The sequence below is a fragment of the Schistocerca nitens genome, chromosome 1, assembly GCF_023898315.1.
Source record: "Schistocerca nitens isolate TAMUIC-IGC-003100 chromosome 1, iqSchNite1.1, whole genome shotgun sequence".
Taxonomy (NCBI): Eukaryota; Metazoa; Arthropoda; class Insecta; order Orthoptera; family Acrididae; genus Schistocerca; species Schistocerca nitens.
The window spans coordinates 267,549,168-267,568,511 of record NC_064614.1 but is presented as its reverse complement, the minus strand read 5'-3'; the positions used below and the strand labels follow the sequence as shown (position 1 = coordinate 267,568,511).

The 19,344-nt window shown below is 39.4% G+C and overlaps 1 protein-coding gene across 1 annotated transcript in view; it reads left to right on the top strand.

The window, feature by feature from the left end:
- The window catches only part of LOC126235391 (uncharacterized), a 41,410-nt gene that overhangs the window by 8,456 nt on the left and 13,610 nt on the right, over positions 1 to 19,344 (top strand). Inside the window, exon 2 of the mRNA XM_049944116.1 lies at positions 18,619 to 18,718. Coding sequence (XP_049800073.1) covers positions 18,619 to 18,718 — 100 coding nt within the window. The remainder of the gene's footprint in view (positions 1 to 18,618; positions 18,719 to 19,344) is intronic.

Here is a 19,344-nt window from a genome sequence, read left to right as displayed (position 1 = left end):
TTGGTTCTTTCCTCGTGATAACATTTTCTTTGTTTATTTTTCTTAGTGGATGCTCTCGAATGTATAAAGTCGGGATGTATGTTGGGTGATGTCCTGGTCCATACGGTTCGATTGGGTTGTTTCGGGGGAAGAGACCACACTGCGAGGTCATCGGTCTCATCGGATTAGGGAAGGATGGGGAAGGAAGTCGGCCGCGCCCTTTCAAAGGAACCATCCCGGCATTTGCCTGGAGTGATTTACGGAAATCACGAAAAACCTAAATGAAGATGACCGGACGCGGGATTGAACCGTTGTCCTCCCGAATTGGTCTATACGCCTCACTGCTGGAAAGCTATTGACCTATTGATAGACGTCCACACCACTCTGGAAAATCATGTAGAATAATAAAACAAATTAAATTGAAGCATACGACACTACATTACATATTTTCTTTGTGCACCCTCTCTGTTCATCATTTAGTCACAAAATTACTTCATAATGATAAGTATATTCGTCTGCGGCGGTCAGTATCAATTTCGCAATGTCATTATGTTGTTAAAGAGCTGTCATTTTTGGAGCCATTTATATCACACATAATTTAAAACCAGTGTATCTTGTTGATAATCTCGTTGTTATATATTTTACAATCTTTTTCATTTTACACACCACAATGTTTACGCCGTAGAATCAGCGTAATATAAACACCAATAGAGTTAATTAACCATCATGCGACAGAATTTATACACAATTTAGTTACTTTTCCACTGATATCACAATTTACAGTGTAATGTGCATAAAATTTCTTACCGTTCTAATTCGTCGTGTGTGCTTTTGAGCTGCTGAGTTGGACGTAGCGAAATTTATTCGAAGACAGACAACGTTAAAGAATAATCTCAAATCAATGTAGCCAATGCATTTGTTCAAGAATTTGGAGTAAATTGAATCAAAAACTTTTACAAATACAAGTGCTATTCTAAATTCGTGTCCACTAGATACGACTGCAAATAGACAAGAGACAGAGCACAACATTTTTCGTTTTTTTTGTTCTTGCATTATTGACAAACGAAACTTTATCGACAGAAATGTATTTTGGTCAAGCGAGTGCCTAATCTATTTGCAAAAGATATGAACGAAAAAACAAAAATGTGAAATATCCAGAAAAGTAGGAGGAAATGAAACTTCACTCTTCATATTCTTTTACGAGACGGTTGCGGGACTCGGCTGTTCGATACAGGATGTCAAATCAAGCACCTTTCAGCCGTCTGGTTTCCAAATTTATTTTATTTGGCTACCAGTTTCGGCGATTTACTACGCCATCTTCGGGCCCCTAACCGACGTTTAGGAAGATTCCACCGCGGTTCTGGCAAAAAAAAAAAAAAAAAACAGGAGCCAGCAATATTGGTATTAGCAGATTTTTGCTTGCTATAGCCGTCACTTCAACCATCATCTGCCGACTTAGTCATGGGAGGTATGGTGTTACAAACCCTTCAGTATTCTACACTTTTGTACCCTTAAATAACGTTTTTCATAGTATTAACGGTAACAAGACTAACGTACGGTTACGGTGTAAAATTTCCGATTTGGATTCTCTCGTAATTCAGTTACTTCCTTCACTTTTTTAGTGTATACTTTCTATTGATCCATATCGGTGGAGATTCTCCTTCACAATGAGAGCTGCATGTGACACTGAGTAATTAAGTTAACTGATTGCGTGCGTGCGTGCGTGCGAAAATATGAAAAACTGTAGCACAGAACAAACGGTATTTCTCAAAAGGAATAAGAACCTGCAGACTATTTAGGATGTTAGGTAGATATGTTTTCAAAGATGGAGAGTTTGCATAGTATACGAGAGAGCGGTACTGCGTAAAACTAGTCGAAAGACTAATGCCCGAAAAGAAGACGTCAACTAAAAGTTGTAAATTACGAGACCTGCATCCTGTTTCAATGAGTGACGGGCGGAATACGTTTCGCGTGACGTGGCAAACACGAGCACCGCTTCGTCACGGCCAAGGCTGCGTGGGGGAAGTGAAGGCGGGCAATCCCAGCAGCAATTTCTTCTGCCGTCACTTGCTCTCATACGTCATTCATGCAATGTGTCTCTTCACCATTAAACAGACCACACAGGTCCTTATTTTTGTCGTTTTCAGTTCAGACACCAACTCCGAAGACACTACGACGGGTGACGGGCGCTAAAGACTACACTGTTGAGCGCCCATAACTCCATATCCATCCATTCACCACTACGACGGGTGAAACAAAGTAGAGTTTCCGTCATGCACACTATTCGAAGTAGAGCTGACAGCTGCAGTTTTTCTCATTTATAGATGAAGCCAAGCAATGATTTAGCTACTTTTTATATGATCATTACCTATGTATTACTGCAACTAATGTATTTTTTGTGACACTTCCAATATTGCAATATATTCGCAGTTGCGAATACGTACAACCATTATCTGTATAATGGAACGACGACAACGAAATTTGTGCCGAACCTGGACTCGAATATGCCCCTTAATTCGAGTGGTCGCCTTACCATTAGGCTAACCAAGCACGGCTGAGATCCTAACCCAAACTTGCACATGTCGCCAGCCACGTGTCGGCAAACCATACTCGTATGTCCGTTATGTATATTCCCGTACAGGCGAGAATTTTTTTTTTTAAGGTCGCTTCCCCAGTAACGGTGAAGGAACATCGTACTTCTGAACAATAAAGGCTGTGCAATATCGTAATCCCAATGATAAAGCGATAATTATCTTCTTAACATTCGACCGAGTGAAAGTGTCAGAAACAACTCAGTTTACAGTTCTTTCTGAGAAAACTTCTTACAAGCGCCAAAACTATATGCTCTTCCGGGAATTCACTCGCTCTTCTAGACTGTAACTTAGTCCACCGCCACTACAGGAATGCAAGACAAAATATCATGTTGGGGCAATCATTTACTATTCTGACGAGTCCTCCAAAATATATGTGAAACGTTTTTATGTATTTATAACAAATGACACCTCATTTTACACACCACGTGGGGTTTTTACATACAATAAACATTTACGCCTTATGAGGTTTACTAAATCTAGAACAAATATCTACATTTACATCGATACTCCGTAATCCACCTTAGGGGGCATGGCGGAGGGGACCCCGTACCGCTACTAGTCCTCCAAAATATATGTGTAACGTTTTTATGTATTTATAACAAATGACACCTCATTTTACACACCACGTGGGGTTTTTACATAAAATAAACATTTACGCCTTATGAGGTTTACTAAATCTAGAACAAATATCTACATTTACATCGATACTCCGTAATCCACCTTAGGGGGCATGGCGGAGGGGACCCCGTACCGCTACTAGTTCCACTCACAAACAGAAAGAAGGAAAAACGACAGTCTATATGCCTCCGTATGATCCCTATTTTCTCGTATCTTATCTGTGTGAGCCTTACGCTCAATGTAAGTTGGAGGTAACAGAATCGTCCTGCAGTCAGTTTCAAATACCGATTCCCTAAATTTCCTCAATAGTGTTCCTCGAATAGAATGTCGCCTTCTCTCCAGGGATTCATATCTGAGTTCCCGAAGCATTTAGGTAACACTTGTGTGTTGTTTAAAACTGCCAGTAACAAATCTAGCAGCCCGCCTCCGAACTGTTTCGGTGTCTCCCTTTAACCCGATCTGGTACCGATGCGAAAAACTCTAGCAACACTCAAGAATAAGTTGTACTAGCGCCCTATATGCGGTCTCCTTTGCAGATGAACCACACTCCCCCAGAAACCTCCCAATGAACCGAAGTCGACCATTCGCCTTTCCTACCACAATCCTCACATGCTCTTTCCATTTCATATCGCTTTGCAACGTTACGCCCAGATATTTAAACGATGTGACTGTGTCAAGCAGAACCCTACAAATGCTGTATCTCAACATTACGGGTTCGTTTTTCTCACTCTTCTGCCTTAACTTGGAGTTAACTGTCGTTCATCACACAAACTAGAAATTTTGTCTAAGTCATCTTGTATCCTGTTACTACTCAACTTCGACACCTCGTACATCACAGCATCATGAGCAAACACCCGCAGATAGCTGCCCACCCTGTCCGCTAAATCATTTATGTATACAGAGAACAACAGCTGTCCTATCACACTTCTCTCGAGCACGCCTAACGATACCCTTGTCACTGATGAACACTCGCCGTCGAGGACAACGTACTGGTTTTTATAACTTAAGAAGTCTTCGAGTCAGTCACGTATCTGTGAACCTATTCCATATGCTCGTGTGTTCTATAACAGTCTGCAACGGGGCGTCGTGTCAAACGGTTTCCGGAAATTTAGAAATAAAGAACCTGCCTGTTTCCCCTCACCCATAGTGAGCAGTATATCATATGAAAAAGGGCAAGCTGAGTTTCACACGAGCAATACCGAGATAATGTCAATGAATTATGTAGATTGTATTGGTAACTGTTGATTGCTGAGAGCTTTGATTTAGCAAATTACGTAACATTAACATTCAGCAAGCTTATAATGTAGATAATTTATCGTGTTTTGTATCTGAGACCGAACATAAATACCGATTTTCAGCTCATATAACACATGGAAATTTCTGTGCTAAGGTTTTTAAATAGGGCCCCTATCATAATGGAGACTTTTTTTCTCTGGCAAGTTTGCAAGGCTTTCAATAAGAAATCTTCTAATATTTGAGCGGTTCATTAGTTTTGTATCCCGTCCAAACGATAAAACTTGACCTGTGACAAAACTAGATAACACCTATGCCTGATTTCACCTCTACTGTCCGATTCACACGGAGAGCGGCGAATTCCTGTTTACCCTGAACACTGTCTGTATAACCTGATATCACTGCAATGACAACTTGTCTTCTTATCAGTGTATGTTTCTTCTAAACGAAAAGTTGGTCGCGGGAGTACACACATCACATTCTTTTGGAATAGTTAGCAAAACAACCTCTGTTGAATAGGATCATGTTCAGATCAACAGAACTGCTGTAACTTGATTAGTCTCTCCAATAAGCTATGCAATATATGTCTGAGAAAACAGACAGTGATCTTATTAGATAAATTGCTAGTGAGAGGTGCATTTCTGGTGCTTGAAAAATATGACTTAAAGAAATGAAGTCAAGGCATTTACCGTATTCTCTACTCCACCATCCCCCTCCCCTCTCATATTCCTCCCAATCGACTCGCCTTCCCCCCCTCTCCCCACACCTCCTCTCTCCTGAGCCACATCCTTTTCTTGGAAATAGGCTAATGAGGGATCGTCTTAACTCGAAACATATATTTAACTCCCCCAATTGCAGCTCAGTATTGTCAAATCACCTTTCTCAGTCCCTTCTTAAGCCACACTACTTTTGTGGAAACATGTCAGACAGATTCTAAGCCAACGCACGTATTTAGCTCTCCCAATAAAAATTTAGTACTTTACCAAGTCGCATTTTACAGCTCCTTCTTAAAACACACCTCTTCACCTCTTTCATGGAAACATCCTATTACAGAACTTCTAAACTGGTTGTGTTACGCATATTTATCCCTCCAAATAACGTTTCAGTATTTTACTGCCAAAAGAATGATATAGCACTCTCATGTTTCAACCCTTCCTAAGGCACACCGCTTACTTTGAAATAGGCCACTCAGAGAGCTTGTAAGCCAATTGTGTCACATGTTTAGGTCTCCAAGTAACACGTCAGTATTTTATTGCCACAATTATGGACGTCAATAGAGTTAATATGGCTCAATATGTCTGCAGAGGACTTCCAGCGACTTGTTGAGTCCATGCTATGATGAAATGCTACACTATGCTAGACAAAGGAGGTCCGGCGCTTTGATATGAGGTATCCTGTGACTTCTGTCACCTCATTGTCATTTTAAAGTGGCCCCAACCAATTGCCTGACTTACCTTGTGGCAATGGAAACTCGGTACTACTCGAATGTCATGGACGCTAACATACACTACAGCAGCAAATCAGCTAAAGAAAATTAAACCTTGGCAATTGCAGTACAAGGAAAAGCAGCTATGCTAAGCACATCATGATCTTGGTTTTGAGAAATTGTGTCCCGCTAAGTACAGTGTGGCTACACGTGAGGAGACGGTGAATGAAATTAAACTTCATGAGTAACTGAAAAAAGCTAACATTCAAAAACTGAACTGTGAATTACGATGCACATTCTTTAACAATTACTACTATCTCCACAAAATTCATTCTAAGAAAATAAATACGTTGATGACACGGTAAAGCAGTGGAGAATGAATGACTCTGAGTGGAAGCTATATGAGCAGATAACTTTGCCTAATCACGTCTGGACTAACTGACCCACATCAACAATGAAAAACCATGCTAAAGAAAATTCTTTCTCAATTTCATCATAAATTACGTGCGATCAAGCAACCCAGTGACAACATTACCTGAATATCTTCAAACTTTTCAAGTTAGTCATTACAAAATCACATCTCCAAATGCAACATCCTCTGATTTTGCGTTTCTGTGTTCTGGTAGTTATTTTCAGACTGGTCTTTCAATTACTTTTCACTGAATGCTACACATGCAACAGCAGTGCTAATGACAACCAAAGATCATACTGCTTGTACACAGAACCTCTGTGACGTGACGTACCGACTGTCGAAAATTTCTGTTTGAAAAATATTCATTGTACTGATATGAAGTATGTCACACAGAATAAAAAGAGAGCTCACATCACCTTCACTTTACAATTTTCACAATAGATCTACAACCAGGGTGTTACGTTTTGAGGGTGGGAGCCGTGACAAATTTCTCGTCCAGTGGTGACAACTGCATAATTCAAGAAGGCAATGTTTGTATTTTACAGTTTCTGTAGGCTATAGTTCGATGAAATATTTCTTTGGACATGCATGCATGTCTAAAGAACCGACACTGCTAACCACTGACAGCCGTATTAAATTATTAAATGCATTCGCAAATTGCGAATACGATTGTACATCTGTAACACGATTTACTAGTAACATATGAAAATTTGTGCCAGACCGGGACTCGAACCCGGAGGGAGAGAGTTTGTTTTGCTCGTCAGAGCACCATTTACAATGGATCAAATCAAATATTATATCATTATCATGTTCTTTTAGATGCTAGCAAGAGAAGTAATCACTCTACCAATTCATTTGGGTTATTGCAGTGTCGACAGTCGATATGTGCTGATGGTTCGATGGAGGTTTCTTCCAATCTTTAACGTCAATTTAAACTTCGTTCTCACCATGTCTGTACATTCCAATGCCAATATGTATTTCTTCGTCTCTCAGTAATGATCCTACACCTATTTCAGGATTAACAGTAGTGCCATACTTGCAGCCTCCGTTGGAATTGACTGGTCTGCAGGAGAGATAGTTTTGTCTATAAGCATTGGTAGCCGTCAACATCCTTTTTTTGCGTTGATAGCTTCATACGGATATTTCAGAGAGCAGTATGTTTCTAAATATATGAGTGTAGACGTCGCAAACAGGTGCTAACATAACAATGTAGTAAGTTTTAACATAAGCATTTTGCAAGAAAAAAGATTTGAAGGTATAACCACTTCCACAGCTAATCCAATAGCATATTTTTGTTTTGATATATTTGAAAGTGTCTGTGAGCAAAATGTGAAACAGTTCATTTACTGGTACTTAGTATAAACTACAGTATTGCACTATTCCAGATAAATCGTGATGAATTTTGATGATAGTGTTGCCTGCATTGTGGCGAGAGTCCACATGTTATTGCAAATAATGTTCAAGGAACTATGGGTATAAAAATCAAACTTTAATCATCTGATGTTTTTTGGAAGTTTTCCACAAAGTCTTCATTTTCCAAACTAACAGCTGTTGATGGCACTGAGTTCTGCTTCATATAGAAGTTTATCCCACTTTCACAAACACAGAGTGTGTACCATGTACGTGACAAAACCTGATGGCTTCGTAACAAGTACATCAATATATTGTCTACAGTGTTCTCATGAAAAATTAGAAGTACATTAATAATCTATTCACCAAACACAGATTTTCAGTAACAAGAAATACTACTGTATATCATTTATTATTTATAATATTGCACACATTATTGGTTGCACCAGTATTCAGCGCTCTGTTTCAAAATCTATTCAAGATAATCAAACTCTCATCATCACCTTCATCTTTAGTGAGGCTTAGTACTGTTAAAGAAAAGAAAAAAAATCTATGATAATGTATTTAAAAAGACCATATTAGTTCGACTGATAATAAAACCAAAACCGTGACTACTTAAATTTTATAGAAAAGATGTACTATGAAGTTAAATCCCTTTCCTCATAATCTTTATTGAGATCTGTTAATGTTAAAGATAAGAACAAAATGTGATATACTGTACTTAAAAACATATTCTGAAACCCCTAAATGAGAACACCCTTAGTGTGATTGACAACACGCTTTTAGGGCAGACTTCCATAAGAGATTAGGTAAAGGTAAACATTTTTTTTAATAAAGTGGGTGTATTTTCCGCGCCTGTTATATGTAGAACAGCCCAACGTAATAGGTGCTAGGTTAGCATGATTTTTGATTTTACATAAGGCAGTACGATTGCTGCAAGAGTGTGACTGTCATTTTCCTATAGAAATCCGGTCTAATCCCTTTATGACTACCGAAAGAAACCTTATTACATGAATTTTATGTCGTCAAATGGCTATAATACATATGAAAGAAATAAAAAGTGATCAAAACGCATTGTTCAGTTACAAAAAAATCTTAATATAATGTTTCTGTGCATTGGCTGTATTTTGAAAATCAGAAAACTGTTGTTTCAACTTAACAAATACGTAACTTAAAGGAGATACAGCTAGCTGAATACATTAGTTCACTGAAAAGACGTGTTTTGCAAAAAAGTAAACTGTTGCGACCCTGCCACAGCCATAGAACGTAGACATCACAGCTATCTCTAACATAAGATAAAATATCGAAACACCGATTGTAAGAAATGGAGATCGATGCTTTAGGTTTTATTCATGGAGGAATATTGTACATCTATGGTATTACTAGAATAACAGATCAATTGCAAGCAAATAACAATTGATGTAACTCAGTAACCGAAGTAATAAGATTATAAATTGTTGACGATAAGAGATCAAAACAAAACTCAAAAGATCTTAATTTCCAAAACCAAACAATGCGGACATTAGTAGAAATTGTAAAAATGTATGCAGACGTTAAATTAAAGTCCAAAATGGGGACGTGTCCGCATAAATGTGGATGTATGGTAACCCTGTACATATGCACATATTGAATGCTTACTGGAACCAAGTGTTAGTGACGAAATCGATACGCATAAACCTTACAGTATTGCTTTCTGCATGTATTGTAGTTACAGTGAGGAATTTTCAAAATTTCAGCTGTACCAAATTGCTAACTGTACGGAATGGTTTAGCAAATAGCTGTATCTGATAGTTGAGTGCTTAAAAAGTTACTTATTCTGAACCCAGCTTTTGAATATTAGTCTTGATGAGGAAAATGCGTTTTGAACAGCAGGAATTTATTACATATGCAAGGAACGGTTCAAGAAAATTCATTTACTAAATACAGGGATCATTGCCATTTTACTGGCGGATTCGTAGAAGGTACCCATGCTAGTTTTAGTTTAAATTATATACCAAATATTACAGTGGCAGTAGGATTCCACAGATGAATTATGACGCTTATTTCATAATTATGAAACCTTGCGAACAGTCGCAAGAAACTGAAAACAAATCGCGGCCATCTTTCTGTGACTGCAACAAACTTGAAAATTATGAAACATTTAATAGAATTATCGCAGTGAAAATAAATGCGATGTAAAATATCTTTTTGTACATTATTTAAATTTTGTGCCATGCTCACTTGAAACAGTGTCTCATATTAAGTGCTTGAGGAACTGAAAATAACAAGAAAGTATTTCGCCGACGGAGAACAAACTTATCTCATTAATGATAAAGTCATGTTTCCATACAAGTGTGTATTTGGTGAATCCATTTTCTTGGCTTAACAAATGACCTCAATTGAAGCGTTCAAAAGCTTGCTGATTAGTGAAACAACCATCAAAGAATATGAATATAAATAGCATGCAACGTGTGGTATTTATTTAAATGCACAGCATTAGAATATTACTCCAACTTATATTTGAAAACTGAAGTATCGCTATTGACCGATGTCTTTCCAGATTTCTGTGTAATGTGTCTCAAAATGTACGAGCTGTACCCTGCCAACTGAGAGACTTCACCTGGTTTAGTGTGCTTTGCTGAAAACTACTAACGTGAGATTGAAACTTGTCATGGACACAGAACAATTACAATTAGTTGGGCTTAGCGTCAGAGCACAGACGTACTGCTGCAAACAATAGTTACATTGGTGACGATAATGACAATAATAATAAATCTTATATTATAATTGCGATGTCAATAGTTTCTACAGATGGGCAATGGTGCAATACCTACTACTCTCTGATTTTGCGTGGCTATTACTATCTGTATATAGTTTCATTGTAATGAGCATACCAGATGATTCAGACATAGGTCACATTTTAGAATTACATCTTGAGTATCCGTAATATAGCCATGAACTTCATTCCGATCTACCGTTATTCTGAGAGAAATCGGTACCACCGCCATCAACAAGCCAAGAATTCCAAACAAGATGATTTCCACATGATACGATAGAAAAATTAAGTCACCACAAAAATTGAAAGTAGTGCCTAAATAATAATAATCTTATTCGAAGTAAAGTTCACTAGATAGCACCATTTCGTCAAGCTGCCTCGATGAGGCCATATATCGATATAAATACTCAGTAACGCATGAGTGTAAAAAAATTAGAAAATAATTTTTTTAAAATTACGAATAACAGTGTTTTTGACAATTTGGCAAAATAGTGCTGAGTGCACGAAAAACGAGTGATGTGAAACTAGTAACAAGCAGTGTTGTTTTTAAGGAGAAATTGCTGGTATTGAATTGAGTAAACTTAACACTGGTTCTGATAAACTAATAGCTGTGGGAAGGGCTAATTTAGATATTTCTAAGACGGTTCTTGTATGTTTCCGTTATGCTATACGTCCAAGAAATTTCAGGCAGCAAATGTTAAATCTGTTATACTGCCACAGATTGCTGCACATATCACGCAACTACCTCAAATATTCATGATGATATTACAAGGGGTGAGCATAGGTGTTCTGACACTTCATGTTATTCCAATAATATTTACAAAATCCCATGTGCTAGTAAAAAGAATGTGGATTTCATGAAATATGAATTATCAGGGGCACTACTGTAAAATTCAAAAGAGTGAGACCAAAAATGTACTCTTGAAACTGAAACACTATGCTTAATACTTACAACGAAATTTTGAAAGGCTCATCAGACATGGAACTAAGTATTGATGATTACAGAGAATGTGTATTCCCGAATGATGGTAATAAATCGACCGTTCAGTATGAAATTCGATCCAACCTCCGTACAGTTTCCAACATAAAGCAATGTAAATTGGCGTAACCAAAGAAAATATGGTAAACGATTCATACGTGATTATAAAGAGAGCACTGTTGCAGGGGTCATTTTCGAGAAGACAGGGCCAATCAACAGCTGTGTGTACAACAGCAGATGACTTAAAATTGATTTAGTAGTAAAACTTACTGAGTGTGAATGTAATATACTGAAATTGCAGCCTGCATGTTATAGGCCTAAAAAGATGTGAATTGAAAATGTAAACTATGTGTTGTAGACGTCCGGTTTTTTATTTAATATAGCAATTTAATGTTCCATAATACATTGACGAAAAATATAGGAACACCAATGTTCAAATGTGTGTGAAATCTTATGGGACTTAACTGCTAGGGTCATCAGTCCCTAAGCTTACACACTACTTAACCTAAATTATCCTAAGGACAAACACACACACCCATACCCGAGCGAGGACTCGACGCTCGGCCGGGGGAGGCCCCACAGTCCATGACTGCTGCGCCCTAGAGCGCTCGGCTAATCCCGCGCGGCACTAGGAACACCAATAAATAATTAATTTAGAGTAATTAAATTTTGGGGATACATTTGTCTGGGTAACATATTTAACAGATTAACACTGCAAAATCACAGGTTAATATAAGTGCGAGATAAGCCACTACAAATGTGAAATGCTGGTACATTAACAACCGGTGTAACCGCCAGTGTTGAATGCAAACGGGAAACCATGCATGCGTTGTATTGTATAGGTGCCGGATATCAGTTTATGGGATGCCTGTTGCAGTTGGTCAGCCAATAAAGCGACGGTTAATGTGTTTGTAGATGACACTGGAGATGTCGTACGATGATGCCCCATATATGCTCCACTGGAGACAGATCTTATAATCTAGTAAAAAAAAGTAAACATGTCGACGTTCTCTATAGCGTGTTGGGCTACAACAGCGGTATGTGGCTGAGCGTTATCCCGATGGAAAACACCCCCTGGAATGTTGTTCATGAACGGCAGCACAACAGTTTGGGTCAACAGACTGACCTACAAATTTGCAGTCGGTGTGCGTAGGATAACCACGAGAGTACTCCTGCAGTCATACGAAGTCGCACCCCAGACCATAACTCCAGGCATGGGTCTAGTCCGTCAAGGCGGCAGACAGGCTGGGTACAGGCCCTCGTCTGGCCTTCTTCTAACCAACACACGCCCATCAATGAATCCGCGGCAGAACTAGCTTTCATCAGATAACACAACAGACCTCATCTTGCCCTCCTGTTACCTCTCGTTTGACACCACTGACGTCGCAAAAGGCGATCGTTTGGAGTCGGTGGAATGTACGCTACAGGACGTCTGGCTCGGAGCTGTCCTCGATGTAACCGATTTGTAACAGTTCGTTGATTCACTGTAGTGCCAGCTGCTGCTCAGAATGTTCCAAGTGCAGTACGATGCTCCACAGTCAAACGCCGAACACGATTGTCTTCCATCTCGGTAGTGCCATGTAGCCCTTCAGAGCTCGATCTCCTTGCGACTGTACATTCTCGTGACCACCGCTGCCAACAGTCATTTACAGTGGTTACATCCCTGCCAAGTCTTTCTGCAATATCACAGAAGAAACATTCAGCTTCTCATAGGCCTAGTACACGACCTCGCTGAAACTCAGTGGGGTGTTAATCATTATGTCTTTGACACCTTAAAGGTGTTCTTGAATAACATCAGCTCACCACGTCCAATCTCAAAGGTAACTAACGATCACCATCGTTACAGCGTGTATTTAAAGCAAACCTGATTTGCTTCCCTCATAGTGGCACTACTAGAGCCACTCTTATGCGACTGGCCCCAAATGTGAATAGACATCATCTTTCAGATGTATGAACACGCCTACTAACTTTGGTTTAAGTCGCACAGCTCCTTCTTCGTGTTGCAATTTTTTTCTGTCAGTGTTTATTAGGGACTACATGTCTCAGTGCTTTTACTGTGTCTATCATGTCTGAACCTGCAGGGCAGACTGAATATTCCATCTCCTTCATACATGTGTAAGACTGCGTAGATTATATCACACGACAGCTTCCCAACAATGGCTCACACTCAGTTTGTAAGACACTGCATGTGTGAGGACTTAGCTATGTGCAAACAAGAGAAGTGTATGTCTGTTCCGCCCTCCATGAAATGCAATCACGCAATTGTCAACACCACTGGATGAGAATGATGAAGCCCTCTGACTGGCCTGTTCCAAATAAAGGTGTGTGGCTTAGGAAGGAGATGAAAAATGTGATTGGACATTAAAATACTGCGATTGAGAAAGGTAACTGCGTGTATTGCCTTGGAAGTTCTTTGATTGGCCTAATTCCAATATAGGGGCGTGGCTTAAAAAGGAGTTGAGAAATGTGATTGAGATGTAAAACACTAAGCTGTTTATTGGGGGAACTGAATAAGAGAACTGGCTCTAGATGACTCTGTGTCAGGGGAATGGGGGGGGGGGGGGCTGTTATGGCATAGTAATAGGGGAAGGGCACTTCTTAGAAATGTGGGGAGGTGGAGAAGGATGGAGAAGGGAAGGAGGGGGAAGGGGGGAAGGCGAGAGGACGGGATTTCAAGGTCGTATACTGTACTATACATGTAAGTAATTGAATCTTATCCAAAACAATTTTCTTTACAGTAACGTCTACAGAAAACAAATGAAATGCGTCGTGCACTCCGTTTCCCATTCAGACAACAATTTTTACGTATTTTTCTGAACTGACGGCGTACTCCTCTTCCTTTAAGTGCCAGCTAGGGCAGGTGAAATCAGAAATTGGTAACAGGCCATCTGACTTCAGTTTTCTTCCAACACCAGGTCTCAGTGTCAACGCATTCGGCCGAAAAAAGTTTGCTGTATAATTTCGTGACCTCATTTACCCTACAATTCTTCTTTTTCGAGGCAATAGTTCGAACATTCCTTCGTGTTTCATAAAAAGCTGGAAAATTCCGACGTACAGTTTATTTCCACGACTGTTCCAAAGATTAAAGGAATTGGTGCAAGTGATATCACAACAAAACGACCAAGTTAATAATAATTTCGTTCAGATCGGTGGCCGTGTGCTGGTCTTTCGATTGCACGCCAATTTGATAACGTGTGTGACCCTAGTCTAACCCAATTATCCAACGGGGGAAAGGGGATCGACAGTTTAATATGGAATCCGAACCACGTGACATTCCTGGCGATTCCTCACATTGTGGAGAGGTGAAGGTCAGAATAAAGGGAGACTGAATATTTCCATGGCTCGACCGGAATTCGATCCAGACCACCTTTCGGGTTCCAGGCTACACGAATAGATCATCAGACTCGACTTAATAATGTTGCATGGCCCAATGGCTTGGCGCAAATCTTTTTTGTTGGACACTATACCTGCGACTTCTGTGTGTGTTACCCAGCGGCACTCAGTGTTCTAAGGCGGTCACCCATCCAAGTTCTATCTAGGCCCGACGTTGCTAACTTCCGTTAACTGGCGATGGCAGTTGTATCCAAGATGCCAAGGCCCTTAAGGGGCTCCGGAAAGGCTCAAAATCATGAAAAGTTCAATTTTTACTTTTTTGCGTTTTCTGAATCTGCAGACTATTACCTTTTAATAGATATATAATTTATTCAATTCCGAAGACTACAACTATTTTTAAATTTTTTTTGAAATGTGTTCTACATGGGCGTGACCCACTGTGGCGCTGTTAAACTGCTGTCAAATGGTGTTATTATTAACGTCCGTGTTCAGCAGGTACATTTTAGTGATGTGAGATAAAGTATGTGTTGTGGCTAACCTGTGATGGTTCAATATATATTCCTGGTGTGATTGTCGATTGTTTCATGTTTATTTACTCTGTCGTTATCTCGAAAATATTCGTAATTAATTCTGTTTCTTGAGTCTCTGTTTTGTTGAAGTACAATAATGAGTAAAAGTAAAGTTATTAGAAATCCTCTGAAGGCTTTTAAGAAAAGGAGAAATGTTTGAAAGCCAAAGGTATGTGTTATTGCTGTAAACAATAAAGACGATAACCAAGTGAGTGAACCTAACTTCTCAAGTACACCTGCCCATAGCAGTCAAAGTGGGAAAGAAAATACTTCACAGAAGAAGCTTGGTTCAATGAGTGAAAACTATGAATGTTTTATGGGCGAATCGGATGTGAATGAAATATTTGATATGTCGGTTCTCAAAGGAATTTTTTCAAACTGTGTAAGATGTATTCATTGTAGTGAAGTTGGTCTGGAACTCTCCATAATAAAGCACGTAGGACTTGCTAGTGAAATACAACTGAAATGTAATAAGTGTTCATACATGACCACCTTTTGGAACAGTGTTGCAGTAACTGCAACTGAAGAAAATGGTAGCAAAATCTACGAACACAACATTAGATTTGTTTATTCCTTGCGGTCAGTTGGTAAGGGTGCTACTGCAGGTGCAATTTTCTGTGGCATCATGAATCTTCCAAATCCCCCAACCAAGTTTACGACCTATAATAAATTAATAGGGTCTAAAGTAGAAGATGTCTGTATAGAATCTATGAAGAACGCTGTGGAAGAGGCAGTAATGGAAAATAATGGTAACAGAGATTTGACTGCTGCGTTCGATGGTACCTGGCATAAACGGGGACACACATCTCTTCATGGTGTAGTATCTGCCACCAGTATGTATACAGGGAAAGTTTTAGATGTAGCAGTAATATCAAAGTATTGTAGATGTCCACAAAAATATAAAGGTACACATGAAAAAAATTGCAAAGCTAACTTAGTGGCAGTAGTGGAAGAATGGAAGTGGCTGGTGTTGCCAGTATATTCCAGCGTTCTGAGGCGTGTGATAAAGTGCGATATGTTAATTACCTTGGTGACGGTGATTCTAAAAGTTTCAAACATGTTCAAGGACTGAAGCCCTATGGTGATGATGTTGTAGTGCAGAAATTTGAGTGTATTGGACACGTACAGAAGCGAATGGGAACAAGACTTCGGCGACTGAAAGCTTCGTAAAAAAACAAAAACTCAGTGATGGTAAAGGGTTGGATTGGAAGGGAAGGTTAACTGACAGTGTAATTGACAAAATACAGAACTATTATGGAACGGCTATTAGGCAAAATACACAAAGTGTCGACGGAATGAAGAAGGCTGTTTGGGCTCTTTTTTTTCATACTTCTTCAACCGATGAAAATCCCCAACATAGCTTGTGTCCCAAAGAAGAAGACAGTTGGTGTAAATATAACAAAGGATTGCTAACTAGTGAAGTGTACACTCATAAGCACAGTCTGCCTCATGCAATAATGGAGGTGATAAAACCTATTTTCAGAGACTTAGCAGCACCTGAACTGTTGAAAAAGTGTATTCACGGAAAAACTCAAAACCCCAATGAAAGTGTAAATAGTGTTATATGGTCGAGAATCCCCAAGACTGTATTTGTTGTAATAGAAACACTTCACTTTGGTGTGTATGATGCTGTTGCGACTTTCAATGATGGCAACATTGTAAGGTGCAAGGTATTTAGAAATATGGGAATGAAGATAGGTTCTAACATGGTACGAGCGATGCTTGCTTTAGACAAGGAACGCCTTCGGGCTGCAGACAGGGCTGTAAAGAGTCTAGAAATACAAGCAAGAGTAAACAGGAGGAGGAACAAGAGGAAGCTGGAGGAGGAGTTTGCAGAGGATGAAGATAATCCATCCTATGGACCTGGAATGCACTAAAAAGTTAATCCAATCTTTGTCGCTCGATTCCCAAAACTTTTATTTTCTCATACTAATTACATGTTTTCTAAGGATCTTCCAAACATATTTGTTTCAAACTTTCAGTAAATGTTACACAGTACCTTCTGCATAATTTAACACAGCCTTTTTCCAAAAAACTGTATATTTTTGAATATATAAATAAAAAATGGCAAAAAAATGTTGTGAATTTTCAATACAATTGAAAAAAAATCATCTTTAATAACTGAACTAAAATTTTGTAAAATCCCTGTGTTAAGTTGTAGCCCATATTAAAATAAATAATCTGTAAAAAGTTCAACTTCCAACCTCAAATACTTTGTGAGGAAAGATGTAATTTATAAGCGTTATTTTAACATTGCAAGTATAGGGCGTTCCGGAGCCCCTTAAGAACCAATTTGAGTAACCTGTACGGACCTATGATTTGTAAAACTTAGTGTCGGCCCCTATGGATAGAAACGATTCAATCTGCACTAGAGCAATTGAACGTGGAGCGGCTGTGCTTGCGGAAAGTAATACAGTAACAGGAGTTAGGTCCTAAAGATTCACAGAACGTACAAGGTTTAACTCCTGCTGATCTAAAAAAGCGAATCACGTTGACCCGATATTTGCCGGAGCTCATTAGTTTGATCTTCCCTTTAGTATCTATGAACTTTCCTCAGATGAAGCCGGTTTCAAAAGAGGCGGAATGCTCAATAATCGCATTAGTCATTTTTGGGTCGATGAGACTCCTCACGTTGTAGGTGGGAAGGGTCATCGACACAGAATTGAAGTGAACTTGTGAACAATCATAGTTAGAGATTGGTTAATACGCTCGTATCCAATTCTTGCTTCGTGCCCTTGTGCATACTGTGTTTCTGAGACATATACGACTAATTCCCACGTTGTTGGTGATATTCCACTTGACCTTCGCGCACGCACTTGATTGCAACACGATGGAACCACAGGTCACCATTAGTGCCGACAGCTAACATCATCTGATCACACCTGGTATCTACTTATAGGGATCTGAAAAGCGTTGCATATAAGACACTTATTGAGACTGTAACGGATCTCCTGCCAAGCTTACTCTAAGCCAGTGACAACGTTACCATAACACCTCAGTTTTTTCAATAAATTCTTAACTACTTTGTAGAATGACATCATGCCTGCGTAGAATCTGACGCCACACCATCAGTACACCAAAGACAAATCTGAAATTTTATGCAGCGACTCATTCGTTTGCGCATCGAGTTTTCCTGCCCCAAATTGATATACTTACGCTACTCAATCTTTGCTGGCAGTTTATATTATTACGGGAACACCGAGTATTATTACAAACATACCATAATTGAAATTGTCTATTCTGTAAACGTCAATGACATCCGACTCTGCGACCGTGTCACACATTGGTTACGAGCGAGGAAACATGTGTACTACAGCCCATCCTTCGCCTCGTTTGTTCAAGTGTGAAATTAATGCGATACCTGTTTCAGTGGCGCTGCTACTTCCTCTGGTGTCACCATCACCATACCCGCAGCTGGGCAGAGAATCAGATGTCACATCGGACACAGACGATGACGATATCGGTCCCAGGTAAGTCCATGCTAGTCTTCAGATTAAGTGCTGACATGGTGCTCCTAATTTTATTGCAGAATGAGACCAGAATCAACTTCCTATAAGGGCTAAAGCTCCCTTCTAGACTGGCAGCCTGAAATGAGTGAAAACATCAGTTTAATATAGAGTATACTAACCAGTTAAAATTACGTAAATTATCTGAAATGATGAGCAGGCAGATATTGGAGGCCAAGTACAGTATTTTCAATAATCTGTTACAAGAAAGGTGTGAGAAGATGATACAAATACACAGGTAATCCCTCCCAGATCGCATACGTTGCACTACCCAAAGAGAGCCAGCTTACCATTACATCGTCTCAGTTCTAGAAAGAGATTGCAAACTTGGTATCATCTGTCTGTCGTGTTGGTAGTTTAGTTTCTCCAGCTACCTGTACTGGAAAGGACTGGTCCTTGGAAAAAATAACCGAAACAAAAACTGTCGCCATATTTCTATTGACCTCACAGAGATTTAAGTGACAGCTGTATCCAATGTCAAAGTCCAAAAGGAACAATAGCTTAACCACTATGTGACCTTCTTTGGTGCGTAAAACTTCATTCACAGTTTTGTCTACCTAGCTTCCCCACACCAAACGTGAACTTCACTC